Source organism: Gadus morhua, chromosome 3 (assembly GCF_902167405.1).
Source record: "Gadus morhua chromosome 3, gadMor3.0, whole genome shotgun sequence".
In the NCBI taxonomy this organism is placed as follows: Eukaryota; Metazoa; Chordata; class Actinopteri; order Gadiformes; family Gadidae; genus Gadus; species Gadus morhua.
Window position 1 is genome coordinate 15,326,427 of NC_044050.1, and position 25,265 is coordinate 15,351,691.

Below are 25,265 nucleotides of genomic sequence, written 5' to 3' on the forward strand. Positions count from 1 at the left end.
AAAGCTTAATTTCAATTGTATAAAATCAAAAATATATTAAAATACAATTTGTGTTTGCGATATAATTTGTGTTAGTGTTGCTTTTGATGAATGGCTCAACAATAATAAGAGAGTAAAAGGCTTATCCCCATTCTGCGACCCACCGAAAAGTTAGACCCCAGGGGGCGCTGTTGCATATCTTATGCAGTATGCACGAGTTTGAAGCGTAATAGGGCATGACAAAAACAACAGGTGCTTAATAAATACATTTCATTGAGTTGATTAGCACTTTACAGACCCATAAAATGGATAGGGCGTTTAGTACGGTCCTCCACCGTTGCTTCTTTACCCATAAAAAGCTACAGTCAGTGTTAAATTACGCTGATATATTTACCTTTGAGCATTTCCTATTATAGGCTACTGTGTAAAATCCCCTTTCGCACGTTGGATTTGGAACTCGCGATTGCGCAGTGCAAAACGACATTTAAAGGTCCCATGACATGCTATTTTATGTATTCTTTAATATAGGTATTAGTGGGCAACTAACACAGTATTCAAAGACGTTCCCGAAATTCAGCCGTGGTGCAGAGCAGGCCCGGTTCTACGGGGGTGCATAAGCATGCATTGCACCCCCCAAAAAAATGTTTGCACCCTCAATAAAAAAAAAAAAAGATTTTTTTTTATATAAATATGATAAAAATAATAAAATACTTGCTCACAAAACAAATTGTAATGAAACTTGTGACAATTTCCATTAAATACCGTTGAGATATGAGCATCCAACATCAATCTGACCGCTCAGTGGTGATCTATTTTTGTTGCCGGAAGCAATTTCATTCGTTTATATGATTAAAAAGACAAACAAATCACAATCTATTGTCAATTATTATTATTAACAGTACATTTTACTAGTATAACCGTTGTATAAAGCAATATCACACTCGAGGTCGCAATGTTGTCGGTTTGTCGCTCTATATCAGCGCTGCTGTGATTGGCCGCCGGCTGGCATCGTGTGTCATGCCGGCGTCGTGTGCAAAATGCACGCACCCATATAGTATACTGTATCTATGGTGCGCACGGTAGTGACGTTGAACTTCTTCGGCAGCAACATTTATATATCCGTTGGATATCGCAGAGTTACGTATGTAACTCCGGTTCTATGAATCCTGGATGACCGCCAGAGGCGGTGCATTAAGCACTGGATTTATCCGTCTCGCGCATGCGCAGTTCGAGTACCTATACCAACAAGGTCACATGTGACCCTCGTGACACCGGATTGGCTATATAGCCCGGTGTCGACAGAGGATCTGTTCCCAGAATCTTCTCGCGAACCACGAGACTTCTGAGTGACCTGTAACTCTGGCGGTCATCCAGGATTCATAGAACCGGAGTTACATACGTAACTCTGCGTTCTATTTCATCCTTACTGACCGCCAGAGGCGGTGCATTAAGCACTGGATGGCCAATACCAACAACGTCACGAAGAGTCAAGGTGCTCACCTACTGATCAGAGAAAGCAGAGCTTGGCATCAGGGCCACGCCCATTGGATGGGGAGTGGCAACGTTGACCCGGTAGAACCTGGAGAATGTGCTAGGCGACGCCCATGACGCCGCGGCACAGATGGTCCCCAGGGGCACCCCTCTCAGGGCAGCCCATGATGTGGAGACGCTCCTAGTTGAGTGACACCTCACCCTGGATGGCGGGGGGCGGCCACTGGCCCCGTAGGCGTGTGTTATGGTCTCCACAATCCAGTGGGACAGCCTCTGCTTTGTTAAAGCATGACCCCTGTTAGGGCCACCATGGCAAACAAAAAGCTGCTCCGACTGGCGAATACCGGCGGTAGCAGAAATATAAGCCCTAAGGGCCCGCACCGGGCACAGCAGCTCAGACCCACCCTCCCCAGAAGGGGGGTCAAAGCGTGCTAACTGGATGGGCTGGTTAAGGTGATTGCGTGGCAGGGTCTTTGGCAGGAACGCAACGTTCGGCCATAGAGTGACACCCGAGCCATCAGAGTTCCACCTCAGGCATGTATCACTCACTGATAGGGCATGCAACTCCCCGACCCGCTTGGCAGATGTTATGGCGAGTAAAAAGGCAGCCTTCATAGACAGCCACTTCAAACCCCCTTGACCCAAAGGCTCGAAGGGAGGAGATGACAAGGCTTCCAGCACCAGCGGCAGGTCCCATGCTGGAGACCGCATGGCTGTAGGGGGACGCAGCCTCAAAGCCCCTCTTAGAAAGAGGGACACTAATCTGTGGCGCCCTACCGTGGCGCTGTCAACCCTATCATGTAGGGAGGAGATGGCAGCGACATAGACCCTCAGGGTAGAGTGCGACCGGCCACTATCCAGGAGGGACTGCAGAAATTCCAGCACCGTGGTCACAGCACAATGCACTGGATCCACGGCCCTAGCCGCACACCAGTTGGAGAACAGCTTCCACCTGTTTCCGTACTGCAACCTGGTCGATGGTGCCCTGGCACTCATGACCGTACCCCTGACAGCCGTAGTGCACTCCCTCAGCAGTGGGTCGGGCCCTGCAGTGGCCAAGCCCAGAGCTGTAGGCGAGAGGGGTCGGGATGCCAGATCTGACCCCCCAGCTGGGACAGGAGATCCCTCCTGTCGGGGAGGCGCCATGGCGTGCTGCAGCAGAGCCTGAGCAGCAGTGGATACCAGAGCCTCCCCGGCCAAAAGGGGGCCACCAGAAGGAGCCGGTGGCCCTGCAAAAGGACCCTCTGGAGTGTCGGCAGAATCAAAGGCAATGGTGGGTAGGCATAAAGAGGCCTGTCCGGCCAATCGTGCGCCAGCGCGTCCTGCCCTAAAGGGCTGGACGCTTCTGCCCAGGAGAACCAGAGGGGGCAATGCGCCGACTCCTCCGAGGCAAAGAGGTCCACCTCTGCCCTGCCGAAGAGGCCCCACATGGACTCCACCACCTCGGGGTGAAGCCGCCATTCCCCCGGTGGAGGCTTCCGTCGGGAGAGGAAGTCTGCCGCCCGATTCTGGGCCCCCGGCAAATAGACTGCACGTAGGCTGGCCAGACGGGGAGAAGCCCAAGTCAACAGGCTCTGGGATACCCGGAGTAGCCGTGCTGACCTGGTGCCCCCCTGGTGGTTCACCTGCGAAACCGTGGCCATGTTGTCCGACCGGACCAGGACATGCCGGCCTGTCAAATGGGGCAGAAAGCTGGCTAATGCCAGCTGCACAGCCCGGAGTTCCAGCACATTGATGTGTTGTGCCATGTCCCGGCCAGACCACCGTCCCTGCGCAGTCCTGCCCTGCCACACTGCGCCCCATCCCGAGAGGCAGGCATCGGTTGTCACCAACTCCCGGCGTGCCGGGATTGCGCCCATGGGCACGCCTGCCTCCAGATACGCTCTCCTTCTCCATGGGGCCAGAGAGACAAGACACTGCAGGGTCACCTTGACCCTCCTCTGCCTGTGCCACTTGGCATCTAGGTGCAGGCTGTTCAGCCACATTTGGAGTGGGCGCAGGGACAGTAAACCCAGAGGCACCACAGCTGAAGCAGCTGCCAGCTTGCCCAGAAGCTGAAGAAAAAGAATAAAAAGCAGCCTCCTGCCGGCTCTGAAGAGAGGAAGGAGGCGGAGGATGTCGTTCACCCGTCGAGGTGAAAGGTAGGCCTTCATGGCGACCGAGTCCAGGACCAACCCCAGATAGGTAACCCGTTGGGAAGGGTCCAGGCAACTCTTTGTTTGATTCACCGTCAAGCCCAGCCGGGCGACGTGCGACAGCAGGCGGGCCGTGTCCTGGGCCACCTGGGACCTGGAGGGCGCACAGACCAGCCAGTCGTCCAGATACGGCAGGATCTTCATGCCCTGCGTCTGCAGGGGTGCGAGGGCTGCCGCCACAACCCTGGTGAAAACCCTCGGGGAGAGGGAAAGCCCGAAGGGAAGTACCCTGAATTGGTAATGCCTGCCCCGATAGGCAAACCTCAGGAACCGCCTGTGGTGTGCCGCAACCGGCACATGAAAATAGGCGTCCTTTAGGTCTATAGTCGTGAACCACTCCCCCCTGGCAACTACCCTCAGGGTGTCCGCCGAGGTGAGCATGTGAAATGGTAAAATTTTTAAAAACGTGTTCAGGCCCCTTAGGTCTAGAATGGGCCTGAATCCGCCGTCTTTCTTGGTGACCAGAAAGTACGCCGAGTAGAACCCCCCGGGTTGTAACTGAGGGTCCACTGGCTCGATCGCACCCTTGGCCAGGAGGGCGGATAGCTCCTGGGCCAGAGCTGCGGCCTTCGTCGGGTCGCGGACGACTGTCATCCTGACCCGGCCAAAGGCCTGGGGCCGGCGTCGGAACTGTAATTCGTACCCCCGGGTTAAGGTGGAAACCACCCAGGGGTCTATAGTACAGGCAGCCCAATAGCTGATCTGCTGCTGGGAAAAACAGCCGACGACCGGCCCCGTGGTCCTAGCGCCTGGCCCCCCGGCCTCTGTCGGCTCTGGAGGGGTACCGGTGAGGCTCCGCGGCCCGAGGCTGCCCGGGCGATGGGCGGGCGGGGGCGCGAAAGCTATCAGCGGGCTGCTGGGCGGACCGCCGAGACCTGCGTAGGCCCTCCTCTCTTGCTGGGTAAGAGCGTGGTGGCTGGTAGCGGCCCCGGGGGGCAGCCGGGGGGGCTCTAGGCCTGCCAGGAGCGGAGACACTCCTGTGAAGACCTGACAGCTGCAGGTTGGTTTGCCTAGCTTGGGCAGCTCGCTCCAGCGTCTCCAGGGCAGCTGACCCAAACAGCTCCCCCGGTACCACTGGCACGGCTCTAAGGGCCTTCCTGCACGCCTCCGTCAGGGGCGACTGAGCCAACCAAACCTGGCGGCGAGTCTGGACCAGGGTGGACATAACACGCCCCAATTCCCTGGACATGAGGGCAAAGGCCTGTAGGGACGCGTCGCTCAGGTCCTGTGTAGACGGCTCAACTGCAGCTTGTTGCAGCGAGGTCGAGAGCGCCAGCATTAGGTGGGAGAGGGAGTTGCCAATCCGCCCCATACGTGCTGCTGCGTCATAGGCCTTCGAAAGCAGGTCGTCTGTGACCCTGCACTGGGGCCGAGGACACCTGGCATCCGGCCGCAAGGCCTGATCGGGGGTTAGAATGAGGGAGGCAATGGCGGGCTCAACGGGTGGCATGCAACCCAAACCATACTGCGCTGGATCCCGCATGGCAGCCAAGGCCCGAGCACTGGAAGAAGGACGGGGGAGAGCCTTGGCGTCCTTCCAGCAGAGGTGTAGCTCCTTTAAATACTCCTCCGAAGGAGGGACAGAGAAAGGGGCTGTGGCAGGGCTGCGCCTGAAAAAGGCGCTAGGCTGGGCCAAGTCTGCCTGAGGAGCATCGAGCCCCAGGCGAGCCAGGGCCGTACGGATGACGGCCCCGATGGGGTTACCCTCTGTGCTGTGCCCAGAGCTCTGAGTAGAGGAGCGGGAGGCCTCCCCAAAAGCGTTTGAGGATTCCTCCCCCGTGACACCCTCACTGAAGAGGTTGGCTGATGCCGCCAGCGACAGGACATCGTCCGTGCCCGGCACATCCCCCAAGGAAGGGTCAGGCCGGATGTCAGCCACCGCGCCACCTGCCCCAGGTTGCAGGGTCAGGAGGAGTTCCTGTATCCTCTCCATATCGGACGACAAGCGATCCACCTTGGATGCTAGCTCGTCCCTAGCCCTTTTCCTGGGGGGGGGGCCTGCTCTACCCCGACGCCAAGAATGGCCGGGCTGAGCAGGAGGAAGTGGCGCCATTGATGGTAGGTCGACAGCTGCCGGATGTTCCACCGCTGCGAGCCTAGCCAGCCTGAGTGCCAAGGGCATGGAGCCGCAGTTCATACAGGCCCTCTCGGTAAGGCCCTCCCTCAAATGCTCGAAGCCGAGGCAAGAGGGGCAGCGATCATGGCCATCGTCAGGCTCAAGGAGGGCCACACAGGCGCCACACACATGAGCCATCAGCAGAACACTGGGAGAGGGAGCACTGCCTTCACCAGAGAGCTACTAATTCAAGAAGAGCCAAGAAAGTGCTACCGGGAGAGGACGCGAGAGCGCAGTCTTCACCAGCAAGTGACTGGAAAAATAATTACACACTCAAATATACAGCAGTGTTCTCGGGAGAGGACGCGAGAGCGCTGTCTTCACCGGTAAGTGACTGAAAAGAAACAAACAAGTGTTACAGGGAGAGGGCGCGAGAGCGCTGCCTTCACCGGTAAGTGACTAAAAAATAAACCCCAACAGTGTTACAGGGAGAGGGCGCGAGAGCGCTGCCTTCACCGGTAAGTGACCGAAAGAAATAAACAACAGTGTTACAGGGAGAGGACGCGAGAACGCTGCCTTCACCGGTAAGTGACTGACTGGAAAAACCTTTTACCAAATAAATTTGGTAACCCAGAACACAGCCGAGCTGTTTCTATAAGGGAGCTATCAGTAGCGAAATTAATCCCAGTAGTGAAAATAACCCCAGCAGTGTTGCCGGGAGAGGACGCGAGAGCGCTGCCTTCACCGGTAAGTGACTGAAACTAAACAAAACCTTGGAAGCTTCTACTTCAGCGCTGTACAGACCAACAGCCCCTGGAGGACGAGTTCACCCGTTGCTCCGACCCTTGGTCGCGAGGCTGCACACAGTCTGGAGCGCGATCCTTTTCAAAAAGCGAATACGCTATCCGCAAGCGGTACTACAACATGCGTCTTTGCGAGAAGATGAAAGGAACAGATCCTCTGTCGACACCGGGCTATATAGCCAATCCGGTGTCACGAGGGTCACATGTGACCTTGTTGGTATAGGTACTCGAACTGCGCATGCGCGAGACGGATAAATCCAGTGCTTAATGCACCGCCTCTGGCGGTCAGTAAGGATGAAATAGAACCAATACATGTATTAAATGTATTATGTTCATAAGAACCCATATTTATTTTTATTGTATTTATTTACAATCGTGTTAACTTTAAGAGTATTATACTGATTACTTTTGTTCAAAGTTCAAAGTCTGAAGGTGTTCTTTCCTTGTTCAGCTAAAATCTGTTTTATTTGTAAGTGGCAATGTACAATTATTTGTTCTGTCAAATATCCTGCCACAATTTATAAAAAATAAACGTTATTTTTGAATTGCAGTCACATGTTTTTTTTTTTTGTGTAGAATTCTGTTCTTTTTTACACCTCACACATCACACATATCAAAAACCTATCTCATATTCAAAGCTATCTAAGATACCAATAAGCTAATGTTGCAGCTGAAATGTTCCAACATGTCAGTAGAACAACGCAGAAGTGCTTGTCTATGGTAGGAAAGGCCTGTGCGTAAAAAAGCGAAGTCTGAACTGAAGCTGGGTAGCTGGTTTTAGTAGGCCTAGTACTGGTGCACCCCCTGTAATCTCAGATGCACCCCAAGGCATTCTGTTCTGGAACCGGGCCTGGTGCAGAGTTACAGCCGCTCCGAGCCAGTCGCACATTGAGCTTCCCCAAAATGCTCTGTTTTGGTGTCAGCAGCTATAATGCAAATGAGGAGGAGCGAGGCGGGTCAAGGAGGAGGGTGGGGGTGTGGCCCTGAGCTGCTTGCAGCCACGGTACCCTGCGCTCTGTTTACAGTGGATGTATCGCAATGGCGAGGCGCACAGCCTTTAGCCGTGTTCTGTAAATATTCTAGAACACACGGGAGTCCTGGAGCTCTATATCTAAATATTATCATATTGCCTACATAGATATCTATATCATATAATATATATTATCACGGCCAAAAGCTTTGTGAGCCAATATTTTGAATCTCAAACGACCGCGTTGGGTTCTCCGACGTTCCTGGTTCTTCAACGTCCTCATCAATGTGAAGTAGACTGAACCGCGACAAGGAGGAGAAAGGGATCGTTGCCGGGCAGCGCTTAGGCACCTCCGCCTCCGGTGGTGGTCCCTCAGCGGGTCTCAAGCGGGATTCGCCGCCAACAATCCCTTTCTCCTCCATGTCGTGGTTCATGTTCTTGAGGGAGTCAAAGCCAAAGTTCCTTCCCCCCAATTCATTCTCAACCTTGGCTGAGATAACCCCCAATACGAGTCTCGTTGTAGAAATACCAGAGACGAGAGTCCGACGTGTTATGCGCCATAACACCAAAAGCAGAACGGTTATCCAAATAACAAGGAAGTGTACAACACTTGCGTTACAGTCCTGGATCTCTATATCTAAATAATATCATATAATACATAGAAATCTATATCATTCAATAAATATTATCACGACCAAAAGCTGTGTGCGCCTCCAGACGATATTATGAATCACAAACGACTTTGTCGGGTTCTGCGACGTCTCTGGTTCTTCCACTTTCACATCAACCTGAAGTCGACTGAACCGCGCGCTGCCTGCTGCCCGCTGCCGGGCAATGGTGCCTCGCAGCAACCGGCGGCATGTCGCAGTTCATGTACTTCAGCGAGTCAAAGCCAAAGTTCCTTTCCCCCAATTCCTTCTCAACCATAGCTCAGATAACCCCCACAACAGTCTCGTTGTGGAAATACAAGACACGTCAAAGAACCGACAAGAAACACTTGCGTTACAGTGGCCCTCATTTATCAAACGAGCGTACGACAGAAAACGTGCGTAAAATGGACGTACGTTCATTTCAACGTTGAGCTTGGCATTTATCAATTTGAACGTGAGCGCAGGCTGCGATGAAATCTCACGTCAGGTCTGAGCTCGTGTACGCAAGTTTTTTTGGCGCAACACACGGGTATTTCACTGATGAATAGTGCAGCACAGGTAGCCCATGTTGCACATCTGTATTAATTACTAAATAAATTGGAATTAGCCCAGCCGTTCAAACAATTACAATCAAGTCAGCCCTAATTAAAAACAGTATTGCTATGAAAATAATTAGAATGTGACAGGTGAAATGTTTATTCAGCTGTCTATATAAACAGGTGCTTTGCCAAATAGGTGGTCGAGTCGCAGCGATGGCAGATCTGGCTCTGTTAGAGGACCTTAACGCACGTCTAAGACGAGAGAGAGTTTTTCGAGACCGCGCCGATTTTTTTATGGAGAGCGATGAATGGCTCTTGAGTCGTTTTCGTCTCCCAAGGCATCTCCTGATGGAGCTATGCAATGCTTTTGGAGCCACAGTTAAGGCGAGAAACTAGGCGATCAAACGCAATACCTGTGCCAGTGCAGGTGTGCTCTACCTTGGGGCTTTTGGCCACCGGGACCTTTCAGCGGGAGATCGGGGACAGGTCTGGTATTTCCCAGCCAAGTAGCCCAACCATGCCAGCAGTTTTGGCAGCTATACTGTCCCTCTCTGAACGTTATATTAAATTCCCATAACGATCAGCAAACTGGAATCAAACGGGATTTTTATGCTATTGCTAGGTTTCCAAATGTGATTGGTGCGGTTGATTGTACCCATGTGCGTACTATGAAGCCACCATCTATTAATGATTACGCGTACATCAACCGCAAAAGCTACCATTCAGTTAATGTTCAGATTATTTGCGATGCCAGAATGTCAATCCTGAACATGGTAGCCCGATGGGCTGGGGGCACGCACGATTCTTTTATTTTCCAAAATAGCAACGTTGGGCATCGTCTACATCAGGGCGCACTATATGGTCATCTCCTCGGTGAGTTACGCTGCAGTTCTCTTCAAAAACGTTTAAGACATCGCACTAAAAGTTTAATGTGATTCATCTAGGTGACAAAGGCTATGCCCTGAACGAGTACCTAATAACTCCTCTGGCTCATCCGAACACGGATCAGGAGCGCAACTTCAACAGCGCTCACGCGCACAAGGGCAACAGTGGAGCGATGTATAGGCCTACTCAAGGGCAGGTGGATGTCCATCGGGTCAGCGGGGGGAACGTTGCTCTACAGCCCAGAAAAGATCTGCAATATTATTTTAGCATGTGGGGTTCTGCATAATATTGCGCTGGCCTGCAGCCAGATGACCCGATGCCCAGAGATCCCTGGCCACTTTTTCAACTGGCCCGCTTCACAGCCGCAACATGTTTTTTGGTGCTGAGCTTCATGTCGGACCATTTTTTCTTCACGTTATTCGGAATAAAATAACTTTAACGCAATGCAAACAATAGCATATATGTGAAATGTTTTAAGCTGGATAACAGAAATTTTACATTTAATTTATTATTTAATTAACTTAATTAACAAACCTCTTCCGTAGCCCGATGAACATTGGAAACACTATTCACTGCAACATTTATTTCCTTCCATATAGCATTATTTTGCTTGCCTTTAATGCCAGCTGTTAGGCTACCAAACAAAACCAGACGGTTCGCATCCACCAGTGACACGAGCGTCTCCATTTCGGTCTCGGAAAAATTCCTCTCTTTTTTTACCGTTGGACGTTTCTCCATGTCGTAAAAGTTAGGGGCGAGACTTCTGAAGACGTGCATTTATATGGGCGTGTTACGTTAATTACGATCGATCTCAGCCGCCGTATTTATCAACACCAAGATCCTTCGTACGCTGGGATTGGTGTGATACGAAAGTTTCGTGAATCTCACGTGGGTCCTATCGTAACATGAATCATGCGTTCAGATACACACACACACACACACACACACACACACACACACACACACACACACACACACACACACACACACACACACACACACACACACACACACACACACACACACACACACACACACACACACACACACACACACACACACACACGTGGCGCTCGCACGGTCGAGTCTCATTTGTGGGCCAACGTCTCTGGGCGGGCCAGGCAGTGTAAGGGGAGGAGCTGAGATTCTTGGTGACGTCATAAATACAGACATTCCAAATCAGCGCACTTGAGCCTCCGTTTTTTCAAAGGCGAGCAGAACAGCTAGTGCTCGTTTTACACCAAATGAAAGTTTTAGCCATTGGGGGACCATAGGCAGGCTAGGGGAACTCATATTTATGTTAGAAAACCTCATAAAGTGAGATTTTCATGTCATGGGACCTTTAAAAGAAATTGCAATTTCCGGTGTGCTGGTGGATGTTTCTGTGGGTGGATCATGGCTGCAGCAGATGTTTGTGTGGATGGTTGTCTGCAGCCAGACCCCTCTCATCCCCTTACGCCCCGTTCCCACTACCTCCGTCCGTTGACTGATCCCCATTGACTTTGAATGGGGACGGACGCGCAATGCATTGTGGATCCGTCCGTTCCGTTGGAGCCTTCGGCTCAGTCAAGAAGTTGAAAAATGTTTAACTTTTTTGGCAGCGACGGATCCGTCATCCAATCAGATCGCGTATGCAAATTTGAGCACTGTGACGCGACTCGGGCTCTGAAGATACTGGAAAGCAGGAAAGCGGGAAAGCGGGTCATCTTGCATCGCAACAAGCAGGAAGTAGCGGGAAGAACCCGGCGAAGCGATTTGATTGGCTGACGGATGCCTCTGCAAAGACTACTCCCTCATCAGTCAGCCATGCCTTCCCACGTCCGTTGACTGACGGAGGTAGTGGGCACGGGGCGTTACGCCTCGTGCCCACTACCTCCGTCCGTTGACTGATCCCCATTGACTTTAATGGGGACGGACGCGCAATGCATTGTGGATCCGTCCGTCCGTCAGAAAGTTGAAAAATTTTCAACTTTTTCGGCAGCGACGGATCCGTCATCCAATCAGATCGCGTTTGCAAATTTAAGCACTGTGACGCGACTCAGGCTCTGACGATACTGGAAAGCGGGAAAGCGGGTCATCTTGCATTGCAACAAGCAGGAAGAAGCGGGAAGAACCCGGCGAAGCGATTTGATTGGCTGACGGATGCCTCTGCATCCGTCACGGACGTAGTGGGCACGAGGCGTCAGTCAGCAACGCCTTCCCACATCCGTTGACTGACGGTGCAGTGGGCATGTAGCGTTAGGGTGGCCTGTTCCTGAAATTGGGATTATTGATGAACATTTAAAGTAAACCAAAACATAAAGTGCTGCTTTGAGTTTTCATGACTACTTGGAAGGGGTCCCTGATGCTGCTTTTCTTAAGGGGAATTAAAGAAACCCAAGTCAATCCCTTCAAGGTCCTGATAAACAGGAGTTGCTATCACAAAGCCCAGCATATAACAAATGAACAAGATGACTTCAGCGGGAAGTAGAAGCGTCACTCCTCAATTTACTTGAGTCAGAATTATTTTATTTCCCAGGTATATTTGCAAATACAGTGAAAAGTTAAATGCATTAATTGTGAAAAGCATGTGTTGTAAAATGTAATTTGTTAAAAATTATAGTTAATTCAACATAAACTCTTTTGCTAAGACATTAGCCTTTGACCACCAGTGTACAGTTGCATAGAAAGTCACTCAAAAAGTAAATCTTATTAATCTATTAACCTTGTAGTCAATACCTTTTTACATTCTGATAGTAATCAAAGCAGCAACATTATTTAATACATTTCCAACATATAATCACATGTCTACTGTAAAATTGAAAATTAATACTATGACTTGTCTGTTGTTAACGCAGGCCTTTGGTGATCATATTAATAAGGCGTTTACTTATTCATGATGCCTTCTTCATAACATTATTAATTCATGGTTCTTGGTTTACCAAGAACAATGCAGTGTTACCTGTGTAAATATAATAACATAATCATGCAATCAGACAGTGTTGTGCCTGAACACGTTCATTGAACGATAGTTCATGAACTTGTTCATATTTTGGGTGAACGTGAACCGAACGTACTGTATTACTTACTGCCTGATGAACGTTACTGTGAACTCGTTCATTCTGGGGTCTGTGAACGGCCCGCTCACGTGGTTTAACTTCGTTCAATAGGGGGGTTATTTGTTTATCAACACGGCGGATGCGCGCGCAGAACGCCGTCTTGTTTGACCGGTTGCCATGGTTATATCCGTGTGGTTAATTTACAGTCGCGGTGTTGCCAGCTTACTGTTACATTAAACTGTCATCAGAAAAGGCGGTTATATGCTATAGGACCTATAGTATCTGTCGTATAAAGGCTTGGAGGAATTTCAAATTATAAATATGTACACTTTATGTTGAAAGTATAGACGTCACGATTCCAATTGAAACTAATGGCGCGGTGATTATTCTTCAAAACGAGAGCTGTTATATTGTTAAAAATGAATTAAACTGTAATCAGACAACACGGTTATATGCTATAGACCCTAGAGTATCTGTGGTATAAAGGCTGAGACGAATTTCGAATTATAATTATGTACAATAAAAAAAAATTGCGCAAAGGGAGACCAGTCAACATTTTAATTGTGTAATACTTTAAGCACAAAAAAAGTTTTATTTTGCTTAATGGTTTAGTTCGAAATGTTCAATTTCAGCTCAGTGAAGCACTTTAAACACCTTATTTTTCTTCTATTTATAATTGTGCTTCAAATAAAGACATGCCTTTCTCTACACCTTAATCTTGTTTAAAAATCATTCACATTATATGAAAGTTATGAACAGAGATATAAAGGTGACCTCATGGCGTCTGGAGCCCTGTGAAGTATTGATAAATGTAATGCATTCTTTAGCCCACCCACCCAAAATCACCACCAGCCGTCACTGTAATTTGAGAAATGCATCCCTGCCGGCGATTTTCATTGGATTAGGAAATTATGGGCGGGACTATTTTGTCCCGCTCACGGACGCTCTGTCATCTACGGATACGAATACTTTTGCTACACATTTACCACCTAGGGGTGTTGCAAAACAACCTGCAAAAAAAACCACAGCTGAGACTTGCAGGAGCAGATTCGAGCAGTTGTAAAATGGTTTTGTGTTTGCTCATTAAAATGCTGAATTAACATAGCGTTCACAGATGTGCAACTTCTGATGTATTTGTTCAAATTTGTGTTTACGAATGCACACCTTTTGGGCATGTTCTCAGATTATGAAACACGGGTGTGCGAATGTGTTTTGCACCAACTGCGCTGCAATAATTGTAGCAAAAGGATTTGTGCACCTGTAACACAGATTAGTGTACTCGTAGACCCTATTTTGTGTTTACAATGGTATAAAAAATATATATATTTTTTTTACGACTACAAATGTACTGTTACACATTTGTGACTTTAGAGTACACATGCAAAATAAATATATACGACTTCAAATTTACTGTGACTTTAGTGTACGCATTCAAATTCTGCAGTTGCAGGTGCTAAAGACTTTTGCTACAATAATACCTTCATAGAATCATTGCTTGTTGGCCGGAAACGGAAAGGGGGGGTGTTTACGTTTGGTTGTAGTCTTTTCGCTCGGTTCTCCGTCCCAACAGTAGTATAGGGCTAGAACCGAGTGAAAAGACTATAACCAAACGTGAACACCCCCCCTTTCTGTTTCCGGCCAGCGAGCTAAGAGTCTTCCAACTGAAATCAATGGGATTTACAAAATGCACTAAATGTGCAATAAAACACGATATAAACTGTATTTCGCTACGATACTTGATTCAACCACTCTATTTCAACCTAGACAAAGCACAAAGGAGGCTCAATGTTCAAAATACTGGAAAAAAAATCATAGCTCACAGCAACATATTGAAAAAAAGAACTAAGAACTAGTTCATTTTTTGGAACCGTGAATTTAGTTAGAAATGATGAATTATGAGCGTTTAACTGAACTAGTTCATTTTAAAATTTGTGAACTGAACATTGAACTAGTTCACGTAGAAAGTGTACTTTCCCAACACTGCAATCAGCACGGCATTGCATAAAACTGCAAGTAGCTTTTTTTCTCTTCTGGAACGAAGCCATTAAGCTTTACGCATTGTAAAACCGTTGCCTTGAATACTGTCTATCTGTTAATGATCATTATTGTTGGTTGTTAGCTTAGCACATACCAGCTCCCTCAGTGTTTCCCCTATATACATGATGAATTTGATGTTAGTTTTTTTTGTTTTGTTTTTGCATGATGAATTTCATGAATTTCTTTTTTTAACGAGAGAAGAGGAGAGCTTCAGCTTATCTCTTTAAAATACTGTCACGATCCAACTGTTGGGTAATGTTATGTTGGTGGGTAACTGGTTGTCGTGCTAACTGTGGGAGTGGCTCCCTTGATTGGCCTTGATTATGGTCACCTGAGGGATCCACGATGGCGGACATAAGCAAGATGGTGTCTGGATAGACAGCATGATGCCCAGACTTGGTTGCACTCAGAAACCATATGATTTTGTAAAACCTATTTGCCCATAAGGACAGTACCAGGATTAGGGATTCCTACAGGGAACGTGACCACTCCTTTGTCGTGCATGCCGGTCAAGTGTTCGTCTATGTTATATGTCACACAATAACCCAACGGGACAGGCGTATATGTCCCGTTGGTCAATTCACACACTTTTGAGTAAAGCATATAAACGGAGAGGAGAGCAGAGCTCTGTCTTATCTCTTTAAAAAACTAATGTTATTTTGCCCTACGGAAGCTTTATATCAAGGTCAATTCACACACCTGTGAGTAAAGCATATGAACGGAGAGGAACTTCCGTAAAGTTGGAAATAAATTGGCAGATTCGGAGTTTGCGGTTCAATAGATCATCAGTGAAACATTGTTGCGACACAATTGACCCCTCTAGCTAAGCACCTCTAGTAATGTAGCAACCTATAAAACCATCTACAACATGGTTTTCATCCAAACGAGCTGTCTTTAGGGAACGGTGAATTGCATTGGCTTCTGTGAGCTGTAGGCTTTCAACCGCGAGCTTAGGGACTGTCTGCAAAGTGCACAACTGAAAACGAGCACAATGGTAAAATTTAAATAGCAGCGCCATTATTGACTCTAGAGCCCCAAAGCGATTTCCATATAGGCATGGTTATTGCAACCTTTAGTTTTGAAAAATATATCTCTACTTATATTTAAGGAATTTCTTTTTAGCAAAAATCAATATACTTTTTTTATAGCAACAATTTCAGTAGCGTCGCCACTATTGACTCTAGAGCCCCAAAACTTGTTCAACAGAAGCATTGCCTCTTTATGGTCCTACTACGACCTTTGTGATGGGGAGAGGGGAAGATGCATTGGTTGGAGGCACAGACCTTCTCGATTGTTGTAGTATTTGTGTTATGTGATTTTACTGTATAGGCTGGTTGTTGATATAATATAACTTTTGTAAAATAAATGTAAATAGTTGTTTTAAAGATTCTACTTGTATTATGTTTAATCCCTCCATATTTTTCCCTGCTCATTAATGTGCACAAATGTACTGTATGTACACCCTTTTGGTGCCGGAAGACGCATAGAAACATCCCGGCAGGCAGCGCTTTGCGAGCACACAAAAAGATTTGCCAGCAAAAAAATCCATTTAAACTCCGCTGCTGTAGCTCAATCCTAGGGAAAACACTGTCTCTAGTGCAATTAACACAAGCCAGCTTTCTACTTTGTCCCAATTTCAGAATTGTGTGGTCCACCAACCACAAGTGAAATTTATATGATTCGAATTATAATCAGCAAATTTGTCCAGTGATATGCCAGCCAATTTGTCCATTGATATGCCACCATACGTAGCAGTCTCGATCAGGTTAAACTATTTCATTGTAATCCAAAAGTATCACAATACTTGACCGCATGAAGGAGTTTCTGACGAAGTGTTTGGATGTTCCTGTAGTTGGGGAGAATCAAAGTCCAGTAGCATGTCGCGGCCATTGGATAGTACAGCTCAGGCTCTGGGTAACACGACAACTTGATGATTATCTTGATTGTTGAACTGCGAACTTTGGGAATTCTGTCCGTTCCAGATAGGAATTCTTATGAAGAGGAAAAGGAAGTTTTACATGTTTATTGGTTGTTATTTACACGGTTTTAAGTGATATAATAATGGAGGCAATCAATAAAATAGCAATAACAATGTATACAAGTATTGATGTGTTGTGTTGAGTTTATTTACTGAGGAAGTCCTTCTTCTGCTCCACGGAGAACTCTGCCAAGACAATCCAAAAGTTTTGGATGACTTCATCATTGGATGTGCAGCCTTGATATTTTGCATTCTGTAGTAAAAGATACATTTTGAAGCATGAACATTTCTTACTCACACAAAAATGTAGATATATCTATATAAATAGACGTATACTGTGGTGTCTGGTGTATTTGAAGGGTTAGGGATGGATGTCTGACCTGTCTCAGATCATCCCAGTTGAAGATCTCCTCTCCTTTGAGGAGCGTCATGAGTTGATCAGGGAGGAACATTCTCCACTCAGGTGAAGGGCAGCCTTTAGAGAAGCCTCTTTCAAACTTCCTGAACTGATGCTTCACCGAGCGGCTGAACACCATGTCCACTTGGAGGTCCACATATTTCTGCCTGGGTTAGAGACACGTGTGTCTTTGAAGCATTGTATTCTGCTCTAAAATCTCATAAATAAGAACAAACGCACCAGCAACACACATGCATAGATGCCATGCATACATACACAAACACACAGGCACACTTGCACATACGTACATACATACATCGACCCACACACACACACACCTGTTGACTTTGGTCACTAGAATGGACTGTCCATTGGGTAGAAGATCAAAACCTTCTGCATCCTACAGAAGTAAAATTGATGATTAAAGTGAGGAACGGTCTTCTTTTCTAGCAGAATTTTAAAAAGCATAAGCTCTTACCCCTCCGAAATCTAACTGTAGGTCCTCAAAAGCCTCCTCTTCATAGTCCAACAGTTCCTTTAAGCTTCTGTTGGAACGACCGTGAAAGTAAAATCAACCCCCGTCAAATTGTAATGAAATACAGGGAATACGCCAATACAACTAGTTTAGAATAGTACAGAATTATTACAGTAACCCCATCAAATTATTATGAAATTGGGGTACATACAACCAGGCCTGAGTGTTCGTAGGCCCCCTGAGAGGGGATCTTACAATGAAGATGTGTAAATTATTTTCAGACACTTTGCCGTTGTCGATGGGGGGGGGGGGGGGGGGGGGGGGGGGGGGGGGGGGGTTTGGGTTCAAGTGGCCAATGGGCCCAGCCAGTGGACCAGCTAGTGGCCCCCTTTTTTATTGGCCCATGAAAGGCCTCTGATCTTTTTAAGCCCAAAACAAAAATCACATTGTCTCGGGCCTACGCCGATCGGGGGGCCCATCATGACCTGCAGCTCACGATAGGCCCCCCGATCGGCGTAGGCCCTGGGGCTTCAGCCCAGGGAAGCCCGTGCATTAAGGCGGCCATGTATACAACTGGTAATATAGTGTATAGTGGTTGTATAGCATTGCATCACTTAGCATTGCATGGCATATTATAGTGTTGAATGGAAAAGCATAGTATAGTGTTTTACAATAGATCATATTATAGCACGGCATGTAATGTGTAATATAGAATAGAAGTACTGTGCAACAGTTGGCGACAGCTCCATGAGGTCGTCTAGGGTTGGCTTTAAGCCCAGGAGCTTCTTGAAGAGAGCCAAGGGGAAGGGGATGTTCATCAGGCACTGGTTATACAGAGCCATGCCACAGAGCGTGCCCAGTCGGAAGAACTCATCAGTCAGCTGGGCGACCTGGAAGGAGCAGCCCATGTTATAATTAGTGATGAAACAATAAGTAATGAAGGATGGGTGGATGAATGATGCATGATGAGTGGAAGAGTTGATGGAAGGAAGGATGGATGGATGAGTGAATGGAATAATGGATGGATAGATGGAAGAATGGGCAGATGAACAGAAACATGCTACATTTTCCCACCATTGAAAATATGTTGAAAAGCCATTGATCCATTCGATAAAGATGTTAGAAAATCTCTCAAATGCACAATTGAACAGCGGATAGTTTAACAAAATCAACTGACAATAAACTAAAAATAAAAACGAGAAAACACTGCACCTTTAATCCCTACACAAAAATAATGTATACGTACATTCTTGCTGAACCAGGCCACTCCGTGCTCGTTCACTTCTAGTATTTGTGGTTCTGCCTTCTGAAGTTCTTTAGCAAGGAGGTGGAAGAACTCCATTGACACACCTCCATCATCAACACCATCTTCCCCATTAAACTTCACCTGTAAACATATGAGGTTTTGCAGGGAAAAGACCTTGAGAAATGTATTACAATTTAAATATTTTGAATTCACCTGATCCCTGGATTCAGAACACTAGAGAATCGTGACTAGTGCGGTAATGTTACACTGATGATGAAGTCCAATGAATTAATACACAATAAAAAAAAATACCAATACTAAACCAATCATCCAATGTAATTGGAAAAATGAATTGCACCAACTTTATTACCATGGACGTTAACTGGGGAAATGCGATGCTGACCAACCTTAAGTTTTGATTTTGGGTCATGGGATGACGTCCGCAGGAATTGAAAAGTGTCCTGCTGCACTGTCCTCCGGTTGACATTGAATTGAAAGACTCCTGCCTTTAAATACTGATATACAGAGTGGAGGTGAAGTCAAGAGCAGGTCAAGTCAAATCCATTCACACTATAGAATAGTCAAGTATGGTAAAGTATGACGTATAGTATATGGAATATCACAGCATAGTATAGCACTATCACTGTATGTCATGGCATTGTATGGTATGGTATTGCATAGTATAGCACAGCATAATGTAGCATATAGCTTTATTAAATTTCAGGACGTTTACATGCACCACTTAATCCGATTATAGCTATAGCGTGGCTTCCTAGGAGCGCAGAAATGAACATTTTGAAGTAGCTTGTGAACCAATAATGCTATTGACTCCATGGACTTGATTTACAGACAATATCCTTTTCAATTAATATAATCTCACCTTGATACTATTCAGACGAAGGATCCACAGCTCCAGCTTGCATTCTATGGTTAGAATGCAAGGGTACTTCACCAGACGGCCTAGGCTACTCTATATAAAGAATAACAATATAGAGGCATTATCTCTGATGCATACATGACAACAATTTAGCAATTCTATGTAATATGAGTTAATGTCTTAAAAACATACTTGAAAACGATGTATGGTTTGAAGTGACCTTCGCTTTTCTTCCTCCGACCACAGCCCGGCATGGATTCTTTGAAACATTACCCTAAAAATCAAGAAAAACATTTCTCCAAACTAAGGAGTAGAGAAATAATATTGTTAGATTCAACCGATATTAGCATATTGAATTATATCATTCTCAAAAGTATAAATGATGTATTAGTGGCACACTCAATATTACATACCATTTAATAAACAGAAATAATAGTACAAGTAAATAATAGTATGTTAAACATATATTGAACAACAATTCATAATTACGAATTGTTAACAAAGTCATTTGATTGGACAACAGGCAGTGCATGAGTGCTGGAACAGAATATAACAGCACTGGGACTTTTAACTATTCGAGTATACCTCCGCTTTACAGGTGTTTCTAATAACCGTTCAATTGCAATTAAGATCGTAAGGCCCCCAAAGTGACTGTTGATGGAAAAAGGCTTCTGGCAGCGCTGGAAGTTATATGGCGGCTGCATGGCAGCGCCGGTGTGAGTTATCTCATTGGAAACACGACCCCCCGAGGTTAGAGTGAAGACATACTCCTTTAAATGGGGTAGCTTTTTTCATATTGTCTTGAATCTAAAAAAGTGGTCACATATATTGGGCAAAAGATGTTACGTTAGTAAAAGGGCAAAATTTTGCTTCCTCTTTGGAAGTCTTCTTGAATCACAGGCAGGAGGAGGACACAAATCGGTTGCACCTGATGAAAATAGTACTGGTCTTCCTTCCTTGTGTTAAAAATTAGGCTTTTAAACTTATTAGGACCTTGATGCCCTTGCATGGGGACTTTATTCCCATTTAAAAAAATGTCCATCCCGCATGCAAAGAGGCCTTGCGAGAGAGAGAGAGAGAGAGAGAGAGAGAGAGAGAGAGAGAGAGAGAGAGAGAGAGAGAGAGAGAGAGAGAGGTAACTACTCACCTTATCTAGGACTGTCGTCACATGGAAGACACTATCTTCGAGGCACCGTGAACCGCTACTGCTGGCCTGCAGTCAGGACATAACTATTCAGTTATTCAGCGCAACACATTCATCCAAAACGACATACATTAAATTCAGATACATGTCATTAGAGGGGAAACATCACATTTGGCTATTTTTTAATTGAAGAGACTACTGCTTCATACGGAATGAAGCAGTAATCATACGTGTGAAAAAATCAATTAAACTCTGTTACGCGCAAAAGTTGGGCATTAGACAATGTTGATCAAACCCAGAACCTTTCGGACCTTAAGAGTCGAACACCACTAGCTACTTAGCTATCATTCCCCATTACTTGACTCGTCCATTTTTTCATCACACTATTTACACTAAGCATCTACCACCTGCCAGTAAACACTCACATAATGAAGCCTTCGCAAAACGTCTGCCGTCTTCATAAAGGAGACGCTTCTCGAGTGGTTTTCCACATCTAAGGATGAGAGGTGCTTCCTGGACACGTTGCAGAAGGTCTCCACTGCGGTACGGAAGAAGCTAGGTGTCCTGGACCATAGTCCAACTGCATCAATCATGAACACACAGCGTACGTTTAACAGCTTTGGAAAACACATTGTAGTGCATTTTAAATGATCGGTTCTTGGGGTCTATTACCGAGGACTTCCAGTCTGTCTTGGTGCAGAAAGAGGAAGGCATCAGCCACCCTCACGGAGAGCATTTCACCAAAGTTGTCTCTGACCAGCACCTGCAGCAGCTCCACCAGCATGTAGTAAACCCTCAGGCCTTCAAACCCGACCGGCTGCCCAGTCAACGAGGGCAGGAGACAGTCTCGGACGACGGTCTCCACCTAAAGCATCGTTCAGGACAAAGTCATTTACAGCGTTGTCAGTGTTTGACTCTGAACACGGGATGATACTTTTTATTGAATAAAAGGCAGAGAGAGGCTGGTAATTTCACTCAATGTTGCTGTACCTCCAGTAGCACTTCAGTGTTTGTCGCTAGCTTCGCCAGAGCTTTGTTGACAAGAACCAAGTCCAAGCCAGAGCAGCTGGGTGAGGTCTGGTAGTGCTTGTCAGCGCTATTTTAATACATTTTGCAACAAAATAAAATTCCTATGTTGAATATCGTCACCAACCTTGAAATCAATTTATGATAGAATGAATTAAAAATGTCTTAAAAAGGATTACCTTCTGTCAAGAAAGCTGGCGTTCAAGGAAGATGCAGATGAGAATATATCCTTGATCTGTCTGTAAAAAAATAAAAAACTTCAGTAAAGGGCATATTAAATATATGAATCTAAAGAATATTTATGTTCATATTTGATTACATACTGTGAGTGATTGATTGATATGGAGCTTACCCTTTGATTTTCTGCCATGATTTCGATTGCTTACACTTTGAGAGCCAGAAGTCAATGGTGTCCATATCAAGAACTGTAATAATCCCAGGAAGAACCTTCTCAGGCTCCTGTAAGACATTCCAAAGATAACTAACGAAACATGTTGAATTTCTTACATCTAAACAAAATAATGCAGAATACAAAGACACCGACCTGACTGAGGGAACAGAGGGCAAAAGATTGGTTTCCTCCAGCAAATATTCGCTGAATACTCCGGTCATCTTTTTCATGCAAAACAAACCCATCAAACATCTATATCTATATCGATATATAGATAGATAGATAGATAGATAGATAGATAGATAGATAGATAGATAGATAGATAGATAGATATAAACCCTCCCAGTAAGTAGGCAGGAGACTTTAAGCATTGAAAAAACGAAATGAAAGTGTTCTGTCTAACTGGCTGTGCACATGCGACGTGATAGTGTAGCTCGGCTTGCTGTGTGCCGTGAGTGGTTGGGTCTTTGGGATTGTCGGTAGTAAGAGAAGTTAATAATAAGTAAATACACAAAGATTGGTTTGGGCTGTCTAGCAGACAATATATTATAGGATGTGATTTTATTGATAACATTATTAAAATCGCTATTGATCAGCATATATGCAAGTATTTCCTGCTTCCTCAAGCTCCTTTACCCTCAACTTAACCCTGAACTGCGTGACTTCCTACCATGAGGCAGCAGAACAGGCAGAGGCACCGAACAGTCTGTGGTGAGCCTGTTTCCAAGCTGGCCTTCTTCTCCACGACCAAATGAATAGATCTTCTTTGTTGGGCCTACTAATGCCATGGTGTGGTTGCTGAAGAAATTAAAAATAGTAAATGAAAGAAGATTAAAATAAGCCAATGATTATTTGAATAATAAAAATTCGGTAATAACATGCTGAAATGAATGTGAAGGAATTATAATTAAATATGCGGGTTGAATATCCCAACGTCCACAACCTCAGCCCTGGGTATCCTTGAGCTAGATGGCCACTCCCTACCTGCTCCTTAATGACTTAAGTCGCTGTAGGTCACTTTGAATTGAAACGTCTCCTAGTGAACAGTAGTGAAAAGATGAAGACAGAGTACCTGCCACAGGAGACCTGGGTGACCGCTGCGCCCCAGAGTTCAGCCACCACACGAGGGGCCAGCTCATTCAGCAGAGAGTTGTGTCCCAGCTGCCCACAGCCACCGCTGCCAAAGGTCAACACCACGCCTCCCTAAAGGAACACACAAGGAAATCCACAGACTCAGCCTTTTTTTATCTTTAGGGTTATATTTTTATTGAGTTCACTAAATGGGAATACGGAAATGAGATGTGATTGAGATTACTCAAAAGTATTTTTTTTACGAGAAGAAGATTTGAATATAGTAACCTTTGTCAGAACAGCAGTGTGTCTTTCACCACAAGAAATGGAAACGGTCTTCTTAAGGTTGAGAGAATCAACTGTCACTGGAGTAGATCTGTCTGAAGACATGATTTGAAACACAATTTCATTCACACATTTAAAATATCCTCCAAGATTAGTTCACGTAATGTCCAGGATAACGGTGTGTGACCAGAGGAAGTCTATGGTTTTTGTCCTTTTATATGGAGTAATATCTATATGATATTAATATTACAATTATGTAATGTCTCTGTATTGGTATAAAAGAAGAACCATTAAAGTGAGCAGATTATCACCTGATCGTATCTAAAGAAACAAGCAACTCATGGTCCTATCATCAGCCTTCTCATGACTAACAAACTTATTTAGTCAGAATCTCCTGACTGAAGACAACATTCCTACAGGCCTTATACCTGTCGTGTCTCCAAGACCCAGTTGCCCGGCGTCATTCTGCCCCCAGCCGAATACGGTTCCAGAGACAGACAAGGCCAGAGTGTGGGCTCCCCCAGCGGTGACCTGGACTAGGGGTACCCCTGACAGGGCTGCCACTGGTGTTGGGGACGGGACGACAGAGGTCTCTGGGAGGGTGAGACCCAGTTGCCCCCGAGTGTTGCTTCCCCAAGACAATGCTTGTCCATCTGAAAGCAATATTTATAGGCAACAGTATAATGAAAAATAGTTGCATGTTGTATTCCTAACAATAGTAGGCTAAATCTAGTGAGCTGGTTAGCCTACCTTCCATTAAAACAATAGAATGTTGGTCTCCACATGCGACCTGAATTATCCTTTTTTTAAAGAAGTTTTGGAGCGATCTGAATCACAGTGAAACAAGCAAACACAAATGTTGAACATGTTTTACACCTTGCAAACAAACCCTTCCCATATTATCACAGCAATGACCAGATCCGTTTCTTGCTATATGCAGACTTTTCTATTGCAAGGGCCGTCAAATACACAAGGGGGGCCCCAAGCTTCCATTTCAGCAAAGTTTTGTTTTATTAATAAAAATTACTTGTCTCCATTGGTAGTTGATTTAAAGCGTCTAAAGAACCTAAATGCTCAAACAAATAAAAATTTAATATATCTTTTTTGATGTAGAGGAGTCCCAGTTTTTCCCATTGGTCATCATTTTGTGAGGTTTTAAATTGCTGTGGTCAACTTGAGATGCTTGGTTGGAATTTGAGAGAAAAAAGATGTTAAGAGTTTATTGACGGTCTTTTCCTCTTTAAGGAATCGACCCCAGCGATATTTTGGCTACTGTCTATGCCGAGATGTAAATAACCTAGGGCTGCTCGATGATGGGAAAAATCATAAATCATGTTTATTTTGGTCAATATTGAAATCACGATTATTTTTGAGTTTGAAAACAGTTGTATTTAATCAGCATCTCCGAAAAAATGTTTTGTAGCTGGGAACTTTGAAATTTCGCCTTAAAAAAATACACAAAATGGTCAAAAAGAAAATGTTCAGATCTAAAATGATATTAAAACATGTATCCAGCTGTTCTTCCCATTCAGAGAAAACAAGCAACTGTATGCATTCATAACCCTTTCAGTTTTTATCCGTACCTCTATGAACATGATTTGCTGCAATTATTTTATTACTTTTTTTACTCTTCCAAACTAATTTACTCACTGAAACAGACAAAGTAAAGCCTACACATTTCACTTTTACTTTACTGTCTGAATGTTGTAAAAGAATAATAATAATAATTATA

General features: G+C 45.5%; 1 protein-coding gene across 1 annotated transcript; it reads right to left on the reverse strand.

Annotated features, from left to right (window-relative positions):
• Positions 1-15,268: 15,268 nt before the first annotated feature.
• On the reverse strand, positions 15,269-20,703 carry LOC115540141 (probable E3 ubiquitin-protein ligase HERC4). Its single transcript, XM_030351168.1, has 10 exons — positions 19,809-20,703; positions 19,620-19,709; positions 19,147-19,254; positions 18,740-18,880; positions 18,217-18,383; positions 17,497-17,563; positions 17,357-17,418; positions 17,002-17,185; positions 16,775-16,874; positions 15,269-16,634 (listed from the first exon to the last, which is right to left on the reverse strand). Exons 1-10 carry the CDS (start codon positions 19,908-19,910, stop codon positions 16,420-16,422), a joined length of 1,236 nt encoding a protein of 411 aa, XP_030207028.1. The 5' UTR covers positions 19,911-20,703; the 3' UTR covers positions 15,269-16,419.
• Between the last annotated feature and the right edge of the window lie 4,562 nt (positions 20,704-25,265).